The 17,701-nt window shown below is 42.9% G+C and overlaps 1 protein-coding gene across 4 annotated transcripts in view; it reads left to right on the forward strand.

Annotated features, from left to right (window-relative positions):
- The window catches only part of LDB2 (LIM domain binding 2), a 324,829-nt gene extending 307,463 nt beyond the window's left edge, over positions 1 to 17,366 (forward strand). Inside the window, exons 6-9 of one of the 4 annotated variants that reach the window (XM_080917329.1) lie at positions 9,106 to 9,229; positions 10,284 to 10,435; positions 12,931 to 13,073; positions 16,041 to 16,155. In XM_080917329.1, the coding sequence (XP_080773455.1) occupies positions 9,106 to 9,229; positions 10,284 to 10,435; positions 12,931 to 13,035 (381 nt within the window). In that variant the 3' untranslated portion in view covers positions 13,036 to 13,073; positions 16,041 to 16,155. Of the gene's footprint in view, positions 1 to 9,105; positions 9,230 to 10,283; positions 10,436 to 12,930; positions 13,074 to 16,040 lie in introns of all 4 variants that reach the window. The other 3 variants (XM_080917330.1, XM_080917327.1, XM_080917328.1) reach the window with 3 other exon arrangements.
- The last annotated feature ends 335 nt before the right edge of the window (positions 17,367 to 17,701 follow it).

Genomic DNA, 17,701 nt, shown 5'->3' on the forward strand with positions numbered 1-17,701 from the left:
AACCATGGGAGGGGAAAGAAAGGGGACCTTGAGTTTCCTTCCCATCCCCCACCCCTAATGCTTCATGGGTCTAAGAGATGCAGTGTCTCCAGAGGCAGCCTTGGTTCAGCAAAGCAGCCAGGACACACCTCGTCTGTGTGAACTGGAATCCCCATTAGTAGCCTGGGTGGCCAAGTGGCAGCAGCTTCCAAAGTGAGATCAAAGAATAGATATTAAAATATTCAGTCTGGTAGCTGTGGAGAGAAAAAAAAAAAGCGATGATCCCTTTAAGAGCAGAATGACAGCTGCTGTCAATCAAGTAACCACTCCTACTATCTTTCTCTTTTTAGTAGCAGTGGCTCTCAGTCTGAAGGACACATTGGAAAAGATACAGTACATGAATAATCAATTTAAAAAACACGTGAAAAAAGGCAAAGGCTCTCCTGGTTGAAGCTTCGGATAAAAAGGAGGATCTTTTGAATTTGAAAACCAATCTACCTTTAATCCTATGAGGAAATAAACTTTACGCATAATCTGATGTTTGGAATTGCATAGCTTGGAAGACAGAGTTATTTCCTCTGCTGCCTTTTTTTTGCTCTCTGGGCAGAGAGGGTGTGGTGAGGAGCAGAGGCTCATCTACTGCTGGTGGACAACTGTTTGCTTTCTCTCAGCTTGGTTTTGCCTCTTTTTTAAAATATTCCATATATTACTTAATGATGCATTTGCCAATTAGGAGCATCTTGTTGAAGAATATTCCTTAATAACCCTCCACACCTTACTAGATCTATGTACTCTCAGTTTTGCTGGAGAAATGAGTTGGTAGGAATAAGAACTGGGATTTGTGGTTTTCAACCTTTTAAATCAATGGCTGAGGGACGATTTTCAGACCTTGGCTAGTAAAATATCAAGTGTCTGGTTAGCACCCCTTGGGGTTTATTCATGGGGACCCTCTAAGTTCCATAGAGACTGTGTGATTAGCGTCACAAGTGTATCATTTCTCTGCCTCAAAAAGAATATGCAAAGAGAATTCTTCAAAACACCAATGTCCAATGTCCATCATTTGAATATGGGTCTTGTGTCTGGCTCTGCCACAAAAGCTTGTCATGACCCTTTCAAGCCATCACTATGAGCATCATTTATCCCCAGTTGCAGATGAGGTAACAGACTTAAGCAGTCTAAAGTTCATGGGAAAGAAGAGACAGCAAATGGCAGATGTGACAGGTTTGACCCGGATGACTCTAAAGCCTGAAATACATATCTATGCCATATGCAAGGAGCTAGTCGGAGGTAGAGAAAGACTTTAGACTCTATTTCTTACCAGTATTTAAGCCATTTGTGTCCTGTTCCCCCCTGTAAACAAAACACCAGTTGAGTATTAACAGTGCAGTAATCCAGTCAAACTCAGCCAAAGCTTTCCCCTGTCCTTCAGAAGGCTCTGCTACATTTTTCTTTTCTTTTAACCTTAGCTGCATTGACATAGTCACAGCCTTCATTATTAGCTCTGGATGACTTACCAGATCTGGGTCTTAATTTTCTCACCTGGAAAAGTGGGCCAAGAAATGAGCAAGGTTAATGATAAAATTAGCATGTGAAAGTACACACTCCAGAAACGGACTTAGAGTAGGCACTCTGTGGCTATTTCTAAGTTATGACTCAACAAATATTTGAGTATGCCTATTACTGTGTTAAATAAAAAGAAAAGAAAAAATGTCCTGCCATAGAGAAGGTCATGAAAAGTCCACAATAAAATCCCAGTGCTAATGTAAATGCTGGAATTGTGGAGATTAATAATGAGTGTCACGGAGCCAAACGAGACCCTTGCAGTAGAGATTCTCAGATATAGATGGGATTGGATCTTCGATGCTATTCGAGGCTCAGACTGATGTGAGTCAGGTGTGGTTTTCAGAGCTGAACTAAGCTCAACAACAAACCCCTACTGGTCCACAGCAAGATAAAGGGATTTCTTCATTGCAAACCAACTGTATCACTAGATGCCTTGTCTAGTTCCTCCGACGTATTTGTTTTTAAAAGCAAATCTTCATCAATCAAAGAAGCAGCAAATTGAGTGGTGATCTGTTTCTACGCTGCCATAAGGACATGAGGAGTCACTTGCAATCTGACTCCTTAGAATAAATAGCACTGTTCAAAATAAGGGTCAGCATACATTCTCAGGATCCAGCTATACCACTCTTGGGCATATTCCCCACAGAAGCTTCAGCATCTAACAAGGACACATGTTCCACCATGTTCATAGTAGCTTTATTTATGATAGCCTGAAGCAGGAAAAAATCCCAGATGTCCTTCAACAGAGAAATAGATACAGAAATTGTGGTACATTTACACATGGAGTACTATTCAGTTGTTCAAAACAATGCCTTCATGAAATTCCTAGGCAAATGGATGGAACTTGAAGCCATCATTCTAAGTGAGGTCACCCAGTCACAAACAAACGCTCATGGTATGTACTCAGTGATAAGCGGATACTAGCTCAAAAAACTTGGAATAGCTAAGAAACAATTCACAGAAATTATGAAGCTCAAAGAGAAGAAAGACCAGAAGGTGAATGCCTCCTTCCTTCTTAGAAGGAAGAACAAAACACTCATGAGAGGATATAAAGGGACAGATGAGATTGGAGCAAAGATCATCCAGAGACTATATTACCTGAGGATCCATCCCATATGTAGCCACTAAACCTAGGCACTATTACTGTTGCTAAGTAGTCCTTGCTGGCAGGAATCTGATATGGATGCCTCCTTAGAGGCTCTGCCAGAGTCATACTGATACAGAGGAGAATGCTTGCAGCTAACCATCAGACTGAACACAAGAACCCCAATGAAGGAGCTAGAGAAAGAACTAAAGGAGCTGAAAGGGTCTGTAACCCCATGGGAAGAACAAAATTATTAACTAACCAAACCCAGCACAGCTCCCAGGGACTAAAACACCAACCAATGAGTTCACATGGAGAGACCCATGGCTCCAGGTGCATATGCAGCAGAGGATAGCAATGTTTGACATCAGTGGGAAGAGAGGTTTTTGGTCCAGCAAAGGCTCATTTTCCCATTGTAGAGGAATGCAGATGTGTTGAGGTGGAGAGGGTGGTTGGTAGGGGGAGCACCTTCATAGAGGTAATAGGAGGGGGAGAGGCATGGGTTGGGAGAAGAGGATAACATTTGAAATGTAAATTCTGAGAATAACTAATTAATAACAAGCAAAAAATACATTCTGAGAAGGTCAAGATAACAAATGGCTTTGGGTTTGCTCATCATAGGATTTTGGTCCAACTGCTCATCTTTATTATCATACACAAAAAGGGGTTTTGGAAGAAAGAATGGCCAGAAGTGGCACATAGAACATCATTTCTCAGCATCCTGTTTTGATGGCTGGATGAAAGAGAAGGGATATAGAGAAGGAAAAAGCCTAAGCAAAGATGCAAGCAAGGTGTCCACCTGAATCCTTGCACAACCTAGATATAAAAGTATGTAGGAGCTAGGGAGCTGGCAAGGGTAATTCCCTTGCCATACACATGGAAGGGCACAAATTTGAATTCCCAGAACTCACATAAAAGAGTTCCATGTGGGGTCAGTGAGATAACTTAATGGATAAATTGCTTGCAACAAAGCCTAATCACCCAGAGCACAAATAACAAAAGGAGAGAACCAACCCTAACAAGTTATCTTCTGACCTTGACACAAGTACAGTGGCTCAAAACACACACACACACAAACACACACATATTAATTAATTCAAAGTCCAATGTTCTTATGTTGAAATGGGGGCAAGGTAAGCTCATAAATCAATTGGCATGGCATATGCCACAACCAACAACAGAGGGATGGTGCTTCAAACAAAACTGGAAGGTAAGGACCTATAACTGAGGTTGTCATCTGTCACATCAGCCACAGAACAAATACACCTGCACTCACCCATAGACAGACAGACAGACACACACACACACACACACACACACACACACGTCATATACATACATAGCCCAAAAGTAGGTTTGTAAGAAGCGTAGGTGATGGGGAACAAAATAGACACAGGAGAAAATACAGAGACAAAGTGTGGACCAGAAACTAAAGAAAAGGTCATTCAGAGACTGCCCCACCCGGGGATCCATCCCATATACAGTCACAAAACCCAGACACTATTGTGGATGCCAAGAAGTGCTTGCTGACAGGAGCCTGATATAGCTGTCTCCTGGGAGGCTCTGCCAGAGTCTAAGAAATAGAGTTAGATGCTCTCAACCAACCATTGGACTGAAAATAGGGCCCCAAATGAAGGAGTTAGAAAAAGTACTGAAGGAGCTGGAGGGGTTTTCAACTCCATAGGAAGAACAATATTAACCAAACCAACACCACCAACCAAAGAGCACACAAGAAGGGACACATGTAGCAGAGAATGGGCTTATCAGGCATGATGGAAAGGAGAGGTGCTTGGCCCTGTCAGCGTTCAGTGCTCCAGTGTAGGAGAAATGCCAGGGAAGAAAGATGGGAGCAAGTGGGTGGGTGGGTGAGCATCCTCACAGAGGCATGGGGAGGGAGAAAGGGATAGGGGAATTCCTCAGGGGAAACCAGAAAAGTGGATAAAATTTGAAATGTAAGCAAAGAAAATATCCAATTTAAAAAAAGAAAAAGAAGTGTAGGTGATTCACACTCAGGTGTTATTTAAAAAAAGGATAGGATTTGAATGTTGGTGGCACATAGGGACAACCACATACTGACTTCAGGATACCGGCTTTGTTGTAGCTCAAGCCCAACACTAACAAGGGCCACTTACTTGTTCAACTCTGCAGAGGAGCTGCACCAGAGGAGCATGAATGTGCAGCTGAAGGCAAGCAGAGTCCTTGGGGGAACTATCAGATGAAAAGGAAACAAAGAAAAGCAACACGCTATCCGCATTTGCTAGGCTCTCTGCTAATATGAAATTGCAGAATTAACCAAGCCTCCCTGCCCAGTCAGCACACACGTATGCATTTGGGGCAGGCATTCTGCACAGAAGAAGCAATCGGTCATTTATTGGATGGATAGATTGATCACTTCTAAGCCCACGGGACTGTGCCTGATTTGTCTGCTACTGACAAATGACTCCTTGCTGTTAATCTGGCTTCACTATCTGACCATCCATTCACACATCCATTCATTCAGCAAATCCCCCTTGTCAGGATACAAGGAAGTCAGAGTAGAATCTTGCAGAGCAAGCCTAGCCTACACTCACAAAATCTGCAAAGTGGCACCATATGAACTGTTTGGGTATGAGCAGTGACCTTCTCTAGGTCCTAAGGTCCTGGGCAGCCAAACATGTTAAAATGTTTCATATTCAAGTATATTAAAGACACAGTCTCCTCCTGGTCCTACCCTTTCCACAGCTACCTGAGATAACTAGCCATACTCTACAGTACCACTATAGAAGATAAAATTAAACTACAGATTTCTGTGAAATGCTGCTGTAGATGTTGCAGAAGCTACAGGTATGCAGATTGTTAGCTTTGTTTTCATTCACCAGGAACTTGGTGGCAGACACAACTTTGCTATAAAATTATTCTTCCAAGTCAATGGACTTGGATTGTTATGATGAGGCCAGTCCATTAACATGTGTGTGTGTGTGTGTGTGTGTGTGTGTGTGTGTTTGTGTGTCTGTGTGTGTGAGTGTGTGTGTTTGTGTGTCTATGTCTGTGTGTGTGTTTGTGTGTCTGTGTGTGTGAGTGTGTGTGTTTGTGTGTCTGTGTGTGTGTGTGTGCATGTGCATGGGGGATGGGGTTCTGACTCACACAAAGGAATGTTTAACTAAAGTCATATGAGACTATGGTGGATTCAACAATTTCCAAGCCAGATTCTCAAGAGATTCTGAGACATCAGAAAGAGCAAGGATCACAACTCCAAGAGTTGGTTAGGTCCAACAGAAACCTACTTCTGCAATCCTCTTCCTGATTTTATATTGTTAACAGTTGCAAGGCTTTGCAGTTTGCAGAATGTGATGCCTAGCTGCTCTGGAGACTGGCTCTTATCTGAGTTAGTTCTGCCACCTACAGCACACAGCAAAGCCACTGCATCAGCAGAGCAGACCTGGTGGCTCATTTGCATACATGAATAAAAGGATAGGGCTGCCTCTCCAGCCCAGGACCTCTCCAATGTCAAGAAATGACTGTGAGGATTCTTGATTAGCATGCAAAGATGCAATCTCCTTTGGGATGGGTTACAATGATAGAAAGATATTTTCGCATTAAAGTAGAAGACAGAGCTTCTGAGAAAAAAAAAAAAAAAATTTCCCAATATCCAGAAAAGAGAGGCAATTAAAAAAAAAATTAGTTCAAAGTTCTAATGGTAAGTGTAGCTCCCCCAATCCATAGCTGCTTGATGTCGGTCACCCTTTCTGGGTTCAAGCAGGTCGTCTTTGTCATTCAGCCTGTCATGTCATGAAAAATGTTTTGTCAAAAGGAGGTGATTTCCTGAGACACTTGAACCAGGGTAGATTTCTTAATCTGTTTAAATCATTCCTGAGGGAACAATATCTCGTTGGAGGGCAGAAGGCCATTCTCATATTTTGTGTCCCCAACACAAAAGCCTAGGTCCTGACAGCTGAGTATGAACCTTAGTGAATGCCTGTGGATGTCAGGAAATGAAGTGTTCGCTGTGTGTGTTGCGCTTCCTAACAATCATTTCCCACTACTGGCTGCACTGAATGCTTGCATATGACACATCTTTCCTCGGATTCTCACTTTACAAGGCGGGTACCTGTTTTCTAGATGAAACGGAAACCCAGTGTTATCCAGGCTCATGTCCAAGGAGACACACCTGATAACAGTCATCCTTCACACTGACAGTTCCCAGCTAGACCTGTGTCTTATAGTCACCAGGATGCATCGCATTGTAGAACAACCAGAAATGAACTGATAATAAAATTTTTAAAGCTTTTAAAATATCTCTCTTTCTGTCTTGCAGGGGTGTGTGTTTGTGTGTGCGTGTATACATGTCTGTTTAAAAAAAATGTTTCCCAGTCCCTGGGATTTCTGAAACTTTTTCTTGCCATAATCATGATGGTAAACCTGACTCTGATCTGTGGGGTGACTGGTTCTCAGATATACCAGTAGAGACCATGGCAGCATCTCTCACAGCATGTTTTTTGCATATCCTTTAAGTGCTGGGAAAGAATCCTTATAGGAAAATGCAGACCTCGCCATGTTGAAACAGGGAGCTAATTGCAAGAGAATTCTGTCTCATTTGTTGATTTCTTTTTACTGGCATTTTTAGGTTCCAAAAGGGGCATAAAATAAATGTGAAGGCCCATTAGATTGATGATCTAGCAAGCAATTGCAGGTTACATTACATAGAAGATCTATAACGTTGGATCCCCGAGGGCCAACAAGGGAGGCTTTCTCACTTCTCTGCTGGACACTCTGTGTGTTTCTCAGACTTAAAACTCTTCCTTCGTCCAATGAAACTAAAAGAAGTTTACAGAAGACCCTTACACAGGGTTGCTGAATTTAGCAAATCTGTCATTAACAAGTAAAATCTTTCTAGGTAACACTCATCATGATCTTTCCTTAGATCTAGGGAGGGAACTGGGGAAGGAGAAGAAAGTGAGAAAAGACAGGAACTTGAAACATGGCAGAGTAGGGTTTTCCATTGAGACGTTCAGTTCTGTAAAGCAGATGACCTGAAACTCGCGTGCGAAGTTATAGAATTATATGCAGGTATGGAGTTTTAAAATGTGGGTTAAAGGCCACATGTGCATAGTCTGTGAGAAGGGGCTGAGCACTCGAGTCTGTGTTTTCAGTGGTCAGGCCACGCGGTTCTGATGGACACACTCCTTAGACTACCCTTAGTCTGGGAAGGTTTTATGGTCTTCCTAAGAATTACTCCTTAAATGCATCTGTTCACTGGGACACAGGGGTAAAAGGCGAAGCCTTCTAAGACACTATGGCCTCCTGGAAAAGAGACTTGGAAGCAGAGAGCCAGGAAGACTCATAAGTCTGTGAAGCAGAAAGTTCTAGTTGCAACAGGAAACTCACAGGAACAGCACACCGTAGTTTACATAGAGAGATGCATGGGGCAAAGGTAACGTCCTTCTCTGTCTTCAAGGACAACAAGCAGGGATCAGAAAGTATCGAAGGGAGATGCTGAAGGTGAGGGCTGATGTAAAGGGAGAAGAAGAGTAAGGAAGTCAAACAGAAGCCAAAACTTAGGGACTGCACATATTCCTCTCCTACGGCAACCATGCATTGCACAGGGTCAGGCACATGACAACATTTGCATGCTTGTAGTCCTCATGTGTGATGGATTGTTAGTTCCAAGTCTCAGACTTTGTCCTAGTACATGGAACATTCTCAATGCACTGGTGTTCTAACATGCGTGTCCCAAAGGAATCCAGAAAAGTCTATGGTCACCCAAAATGATTTTGTTTCTTCATTTAATTCGATCTTTGTCATTAGAAATCTTGGGCCAAAGTAAAGTTGAAAAGGCTAGACAAAGGAGATGACAAGGTGACCACTGTGGAGTCTACAGATATGTGCCACTTACATGAACTGCATGGGAAAACAAAAATAGAAGCAAGCACATGAATAAAACGTGTATAGTGCTCATCACCTGCCTTTACAAGGATCAGTATCAAGAAGCATCACCTCATTATGCAAAGTTTAAAAGATGCATTTCCCCACCAGATAACCTGTGGAAACCAGCCCTGGAACTCACAGCATGAGGCTATACAAACAAGAACAGCAGCCTGAAGCCAGGGCAAAAATCAGAGCAGTGTTCTCCATAGAAGACAGCTTGCTTTAACCAGGGAAAGGCTTCGGATTTATTATTGAGTGAGCTGTCTGTATTCAACAACACATCTGTACAGGAAAGTGTGTGTGTGTGTGTGTGTGTGTGTGTGTGTGTGTGTGTGTGTGTGTAAATCACATTTGGCTGTAATACTATGTTATAAATGATACTACTTTAAGTGGGTATAATCAAGTATGGGTAATATTTCTTTCCCTTCAAACTTACATAGAGAAAATCAAAACCAGGAAAAGAAAGGAGGGGAACCCAAACCCTTAAGCTGTCTAATGGATTCCAGCTGTTAGAATTATTATCATAATTAATACGATCAAGTAGCAGAACACCACTGACTCTGAATTCCTTGCAGTTGTGTGTAATACTGGAGCCAATGCAGGAACTGATGTCAAGACACAAAACCTACAACCTCAGTCCCCGAGACTGCCTGAAGACCTGTCTGTTTCAGAAGTGGCAGCGGATGGTAGCACCTCCGGGTACGCTCTTGCTCCTCACTGTCTTTATGAATATGAAAGGTTCTGGGGATGACGGGCTATCAAAAGGAAGATGATGATTCGTTTGTCAGGAAGGGTTGGTAGTTAGGAGTATTCCAACCATGCTTTGGGACATAGGTATAAAAGCTTTCTATAGATACATTTATTATATGTATATGGGTATGCCTGTTGATACTACATTGGATATATCTCAGCACAGACCAAAGAGTCATCAACAATTAAATTAATAAATCTCACCACACACTGCCATGAATCTCATTTTCTCAGAAAAGAGTTGTCCCATTATTTAAATCCAAAATACTTTTCACTATTTCTGAGCAGACCTTTCTTGAATAAGTCTAGTTTCCCTCGTTTTCTAGTTATACTATACAGAAACATCCTAAGAATGTTCATTAATAAATTGCATATATTAAAGACCAAAGTCCAAACATTTGGTATTTCTACACAGCTAAGAAGCTCCAATCTTACCAAAGCTGTGACAACCAAGATTGTCAAGGCAGGCTGCCATGTGACATGGATATAGTAGGATGCATGTTGCACACAGTAGGATGGATGTTGCACACAGTAGGATAAATGTTGCACACAGCTTTGCCCTCAACTGGCCAGTGTTGCTGCTTCTTTGACAAACCTTGCATCTTTTGAGGTACCCATGGGTGCTTGTTCCTTTGCTACAAAGAAGAGAAGTAGGCCAGTTCCCAACCTTTCTACTGCTAAAAATCTCCTAAATTCAATTATGAAAGTGGTACCTGTAGCTTGCTTCTGAAGTACTATTAGTGAATTACAGATATATAATTAGAACAATTAAATAGAAATCCTGTCATAGCTATAAGCAGAAGAAAAGAGTTTCACACATTTTGTGCTAGGAATAAATCAACCATTTTTCTTTATTGTTATTTTTAGGCTACACAAAATGGGGACATCCTAAATAGTCCTGTTTTCAGTGTGTAAAAGGAACGCCATTGGAGAGACAGTATGCTGGGGTTGCCTCAGACTGTTTCCCTTAAAGCCCATTCCTCTTCCCTTTTCCCTATTACAGCAGAACCCACAAGACAACCCACAACCAAAAGGAGAAAACGAAAAAACTCCACAAGCAGCACATCCAACAGCAGTGCTGGAAACACGACCAACAGCACCGGCAGCAAGAAGAAGACCCCGGCCGCGAGCCTGAGCCTGTCCACCCAGGTACCTGTAAGTCTCACTTTGCTTTTAGGCCTGAAGCCTTGCTTTTTTTTCTCTTCACCCAACTCAGGCGGGGCTGGGAGTCCTCTCTGAACTTAAAAAAAAAAAAAAAAAAAAAAAAAAAAAAGAAGATGGTTTCTGGGTAGTTTGGAGGTGGGAGGAGGGGCGCAGTAAGGGAAGGGTAGGATGGGCCAAGAGGTAAGAACCCTGCCATGGTAACGTCCCCTGCAAACGAGAAATTAAGAGGGAATATTAAGAGTCCGTGCTGTGATGGGGCCTGAATTAAAAAGCCATCAGAGTCACTGACAGGAGATATGGCACTCAAGGTTTAATTAAAGCATCACTTAACAGCATGCCTGGTGGCATATTAAGGCCTCTCAGCTGCAGCCTCAGAGACTTCGTATGCCCCTGGAAACTGGTCCCCTGAGCTCTGGCCCCGTATTGTAATTTGCCTAGGTCTTCCCAGCATGGGCCTCCCCTCTTATTTAAGAGCCAGGTAATTAGCTTGCAGCCACTAGAAGTATAGGTCTGTAAACTTTTGTCTGACACATCATTAGCCCATGAAGAGCCAGCCTCTAGTTTGATCTCACTTCTTTTGACCGTTGACCTCTTGCTTTTATTTATGGGCTTGGACAAAGGCTACTCGCAGGGGTGGGGAGTGTGCTGTATGGAACTTCAAACTGAATGTTGAAGGTAGTGTGCAAAGAGAATAGACCGCAGGGCCTTCTTCACCACTGACTGATCCTTTTCAAACTCAGCCGTGGCCTTTCCTGCCTCCAAATTCTCACTGCAGCGTTAGACTGCCACCTTCACATATTTCTGTCCTTACAAACACCTGCTGTCACCTCCTGCCATGATTCCTTGTGGCTCCTCTGCCCATGTTCATGATTGTCACCCGGCATTTGACTCTGTTGAATCCGGACCCTTCCTTGACGCTATGACTTCTAGACACTATGACTTTGGAGGTACACCACGCCCCTGCTGTGCCTTCCTTACCCTCTCCACCCTCTGTGTCTTTGTCCTCACCAGCCTCTTTCTGATCCCACTTTACCTCTGTCCTCAAGAGTAAACTTTTGCTTTGGAAACTCCCCCACTTGCCAATGTGCCTCTCCAATCTGCCCTTCAGCCCATTCCTTATGGCTCAGTCTCTTTAGAGAAAATAAACCCAGTGATCAAGGATCTCCCCCACCCCCCAAGTGTCCATCATAAATTAGGACATGATTTTCATCTTCACTGCGTTAGAGAGACAGGAATGGTAGAAATAAAAGCCAGCATACATAAAGGGGGTTATTTGAATTTTAAAACTGCTAGGAGTTGTTTTCCCAAAGTGGTGCGACAATTTTTCAAGCAGTCCCATTTTCTGAGTAGACCTTCATACTTGTCATGCCTGACGGTCAGAGAGGAGAGGTCAGCAGAGAATATCCAGAATCTATGTCTTCTTATACCTGTTCCTGTGTAAGCAGGGGTGTGACTGGAAAAGGGAAAAGGTGGCCCAGTCTAAATCAAGTAGACAAAGTGTCCACACAAGTGGCCCATGCATTCCTCTAGCCCTGGGTCAAGAAACTAACATTTGTTAGGTTCCTCTAGCAAACAAGGAAAATGAATGTCAGAAAAATCTGGAACCAGGGTGCTACTCAAAATATAGATATTGGAGGGATTTAGGTCAGCTCAACTAGCTTTCTATAAGTTCCTACTATGCACAATGCTACGAAAAGCACTAGCAATTCAGAGATTTTAATTTATTTTAGAAACAAGGCAAGAAGGCATTGTCATTAAGGAGCTCATTGGTTAACTTGGGTGTGGCCGAGATGTTTCTTCTTTGATGCCAGATTCACAAAGCATCATGTTGAAAAGAACTCTCACCGGTGGGGCATCCATTAGTGATGTCTGCCAAGGGTTTAAAAGTTGAGAGTATAGCAGTGCCTCATATATTTTGGCATTTCTGGACTGGTTTTTCTACATAAGTTTTTCTACTCCATGATCCTCCTGTCTCCTCCAAGCCAACAAGTGCTTTTGAGTAGAGGATTGTTACATTGGGAAATTTTCATGAGTGTAGATTTTATGTGGTCAAGGCACCACTACATTGAAAGATGAGTGTCCCTGTAGCATTCATCTTAAGGTATTGACATTAAATAGAACTTGCAGGTGACATGAAAATGTGCAGATTCTTAAGTGTCTTCAAGTTCAATGGATTTTAAATAATAGTGACCACAGCTTTTTAACCTTTTTTTTTTTTTTTTTTTTTTTTTTTTTTTTTACTGAATCAACATCATCTTATTGTTTAAATAGAAATAATCTTCAGGCATTAGCTGCCTAACCAATGACCACAGCCCTGGCCTGAATAGATTCTGCAATTACAGTGTGTGTGCGTGTGAGTGTGTGAGTGCATGTGTGCGTGCATGTGTGTGTGTGTGTGTGTGTGTGTGTGTGTGTGTGTGTGTGAGCGCACACATGGCCAGGACTAGGGTTTAATCCTTGGATTCTGCTTCTCACTTCATGAGCAGGGGCTAGGAGCCATCCCGAACTGCAGCCTCAACCCTGGGAGGGATGGAGACCTGTGTCATTCAACAGCAGTGACCCCTTCTGGCCAATTTAAGGAGAAGCATTGAGGGGCCCTGAAAGGAGTCACTTCCAGTCCTCCTCAGAGGTTGGTGGTCCTTGCACGGGGGATTAGTGAGAAGGTGTGAAATGGGGAAAAGTACCTCAAAGCTCCAAGCTCAGGAGCAGAGGCCAGCCTCATGGGACAAAAGGGTATGTGGGCTTCTCTCACATGAATTTCCATGCCCCTAAGTACAAAGGATGGCGATGGGAAGAAAATCCACTCTTACTCTTGAACTGGAATTTCCAGGACATGGGGTTGGGGACTTGCATTTCACATCCCCTGGCTAGCAGCAGCCTAGACTATACAACATATCTCTACTTAATTTTTGTGACAAATAGAGACAGTCAGAGCAGAGCGTCCCTGTCCTTTTGTAAAGGTGTGAAAGGAACCAAATAGAAATGTTCATGTAACTCTGTAAGTGGCCTCAAGTATTGACATACACATGAAGTTTAAAGTTCTTAGTCTTCTTATAGCTAGTCCCCTTCTAATCAACTAAGTCATGTGTGTATGCACTCATACACACAGAGAGACTTACCTAATTATAGTGCTTTTAAAACAACCAATAGAGTCAATATAGCATCTTTCATAAACTTAGAATGTTTACAAACACCTATGCTGGACATCTTTTCAAGCAGTTGCTAGTCTGGGGGTGTGGCAGAGCTGTCCTCCACATATGACAAGCCTCTGCCAGAGCCCCAGTGGAGTGATGCAAACCACTACCTGCCTATTGATTTTCTTGCATGAATGTCATTTTCTAATGCAGAGAGCACATTTGCAGTGCCGGGGATTTTCCTTCTCAGGTCACACTTAATTTGACGACTTCTGACACTTCTCCTCTGCTTCTCAAAGCATCCTTCACTCCTTCATCCTCTTTCAGCTTCTCTTGATGGCCTTGGAGTCACAGTACTAACACAGATCCCCGAGGTTGGTTCAATGGCCTGCTCCTGCTAGCTGACACTCAATGCATGTTCCCCAAAGCCTCCCAAGTGTGTTCATTAACCCGAATGCTGTGCACAGCCAAATCTTTCCTTCACTCCTCTTTCTACCTCCTTCTGTTCTTCACCATAAGTAAAGCCTTCTAATTGCCTGTACCTAAGGGACACTTGTTATTCTCAAACTCCAATGAGTGAGAGGGTGGCCTCTCGACTAACTGAATAACATTCACAAATCTATGTGGTGTCTACAGTCCACCTAAAATCACATGGTCCCTCTTTCGCATCAGAAAGACAGTGTCTGTTTTGCATCTCATCTTAAGAGTCCTCATGAGCATCCTTACGTGTCAGTGACATTTCTGGCTCTTCATTGCCTAGTAAACACTTTCTTGGAAGTATCAATTCCATATCTGGACAGTACCCTTACTAGTACCCTTATTGCTGAGTTAGGCAAGCTCACATTTCATACCATTTCTCCTTAAAACCAGTTTTGCCAGTTCACAAGAATGACTAGTCAGAAAATACAGTGTGGGAACTTGTTTTTTGACTTATCCAAATGAAGAACGGGGCAGGAAAGGAGTAACTGAAACAAGGTATTTCATCCCAGAATAGACCAGGTGGAAATGAATACAGGGTTTGTTCAATGGACACCTTCATAGTTCTATTTTGTATTTAACTGGTATCCATGCTGCTCTCTTCTCCAGACAGTAGGAAAAGCTCTCCAAGGCTTAAAAAGGATGCCTAGTGGCCCAACATTTTACTCAATCGGATCCCTTTCAAGGGCTGCACATCTACCACCCCAATGTAGCTGGTCTAGCAAATTGAGTTTTTTTGGTGGGGGGGTGGGTTTTGGGGTTTTTTTTTTTCCCTACTTCCTAAAGGCTGAGAGCATTTCACCCTCTTCAGGCCCTGAACATTTAAGTAAATGCTGCTCATATTCTACTCGGGGAAATCTACCTGACAGGTAGCCTGTCCCACACTTAGGTCATCCCTATAAAACTCCCCTTTGAACAGAGAAGCTAGAGTTCTGTGTTGTGTATATCCCTGTGCCCTGACTCTGGGCTTGGGCCTTCCCAGCTGTGGCTCCTACTGGAGCTCCCAGCTACAGTAGGGAGCTTTCTTGTTTGCATGGGAGGACAATTGGTACTTAAAGGAGTGATTACTTGGACTCTTCTTGCATGCCCCTCCATCCCTGATGACTACCAGCTCCACTGGAGTAATTATAATTAGCTTGCTCTTCATCTTTCTCTTATGGTACCAGCTGGATGGACTGGTTCTCTTTATTGCCCAGATTGGTAGCAGGGTTGTCTGTCTGGAGATAGGTGACAGGCACCATGAAATAACAGATGGTAAATTCAGGGCTTGTTGGCAATCAGCAGGTTTTTTGCTAATGACTTAATTAGCTATGCAAATTGTCAAATCAGTGTGAACATTGTTTTTATCGAAAAAACTTTACCTAAATTAATTACCATAATTAAGTAGCAGAATGTCAAGGATATTGGCTGCATAAAAGAACCCTGGCAGAGTAGGGGAAGAGAGGGATTCTGTCTTCAATTAAAGTGTATATCATCCTGGGGACAGAGTAAATATTATTTGGAATGAGTTGTGTGGGTGTTGCAGAACGGTACCTTACCTACCCATGTGTAAGCTCTCTGCAAGTTGACAGGGCCACTCACAAACCCTCACTGGAGGTGGCAATTTTTCAAAGTATTGCCAGAAAAAGGTTCCATAGCCCTCTCAAAAGTGCCCCGAGTCAGCAAGTTCAAAGCGTGGATTTTTTTTTTAATTTTGAAAAATCCATTTTTTTATTTCTGCAGATTGCTAGCATTGCTCGTTCTCCGGTGTCAGGCTGCGCACTAAGGACATAAACTCGCGTGGTTGTTACACATCAGGAGGCGATGTTTATTTCCTGTAGAAATCCAATATGCGTCTCGGCCCCCCCGACATTGAGACTTGACCCTGTTGTGCAGCGCACAGAGTGTGTCTGTCCTAGATCCCCCAAGCTCCTCCCAACTGTTGTTTTAAGCTGAGCTTCTCTCCCCTAAGGTTTCCCTGTAATAATGTCAGCTGCTGTTCACAGGATGTGATGGTGGTAGGAGAGCCAACTCTGATGGGAGGTGAGTTTGGGGACGAGGACGAAAGGCTAATCACTAGATTAGAAAACACGCAGTATGATGCGGCCAACGGCATGGACGACGAGGAAGACTTCAACAATTCACCTGCCCTGGGGAACAACAGCCCGTGGAACAGTAAACCTCCCGCCACGCAAGAGACCAAATCAGAAAATCCCCCACCCCAGGCTTCCCAGTAAGATGGGCCACTGGCACCCGATTTCGCTGTCCACAGGCCCGTGGGGTAGAATTCCGGTTGCAAATCTCTACCATCAGGAGAGAAAAGAGATGAAATTTAAAACACACAAGCAAAACATTTCCATGCAAACATCTATTTCTAAACATAAAGACCTGGTTTTCTTTCTTGAATTTTTCCCCCCTTTTAATTGAGAGGATCGTTCAAATGAGCCTCTGTGGCCTCCCTTTGGAGGCCTTCACAAGAAGTATAAACACTGTCTCTGACGGTAATTAGAAGCAGAAGAGGCTCACGCACCTCCTGGCACGGTCTTACCTCCCTCGTGTGTTGAACTTCCTGTCCATGCACCCTACGAAGGCCATGCTATCTAAGCGTGCTCAGGGTCTCAATACCATGCCGACCCCAACTACAGATGACTTTTTAATATTGTAAAATATTTTCTGCTTTTTGACTTGCATTTGAGAGTTTCTTGTTTCAGTAAAATAGAAAGAAGAAAAAGGAAAAAAAAATATCCGTTTTGGGAAGTTAATTTAAAGGTACCTCTCTTGTCCCCTCCACTTTCCACTGGTTTTCCATGTGGCAAGATCCCCTAAGAAAACACAGCTTGGTGACTTTCTGGCAGGGTGCACCTAATTGGTTTTTGAATCTGAGTTGTTTCAATTTAGGCCAAGTACTGAAACAAGGAATCATCAAAGATATATGGGTAGATTTTATTATGTACACAAAGACAAATGGACCCTGAGAAATGTATGCATTTGTAAACTTGCTGTGGGTCCAAATATTTTCAAGCCATGTAATCCATTAATTTTGTGGGAAGCTTAATAAATCTGAAACTTTTTATTTCTTCTTATTTTAATTGTATCTTAGTTGACTGAATTTGGTGGGTTTTTTTAATGCTCTATTTCCTGTGTAATATTTTGTAAATCCTTCACCTGTTTCTTTTATGGGGACGTTTCTTTTGGGGCAAGTTCAGTGTATTTATGTGAAACTTTATAAGAGAACTAATTTTTCCATTTGCATATTAATATGTTCCTCTATACATGTAAAGACACAGTGGCTCCGTGTGTCATAAAAACAGCTGTATTTTATGTATGCTTTACTGGTAAGTGTGCCAATAATAAACTGTGTTAATGACCAAAGTAAGTGAATCTGGCTATTGGTGTGAGTACCTGTGAATCCATCTGTGTACAATGATGAGACGTCTCAAGATTGATTTAATATCCAGACTCCAAATGGAGTGATAAAACCTGTGTGGAACAGGCTTTCTGCCCACCAGCTTCTCTGAGGCAATACACTCACAGGTAGAAGGTCACAGAAAAGGGGGCAAGAGAGCTGGCCCTGCCCCTCACTAGCTATAGCACTGGGAAGCTCGCTGGGACAGTGGGGGAAAGCAGGCAGGGTGATCAACTCAGCTAACAGCCAGGCCCAGATCCA

This window comes from Micromys minutus (genome assembly GCF_963924665.1).
Source record: "Micromys minutus genome assembly, chromosome: 1".
Taxonomy (NCBI): domain Eukaryota; kingdom Metazoa; phylum Chordata; class Mammalia; order Rodentia; family Muridae; genus Micromys; species Micromys minutus.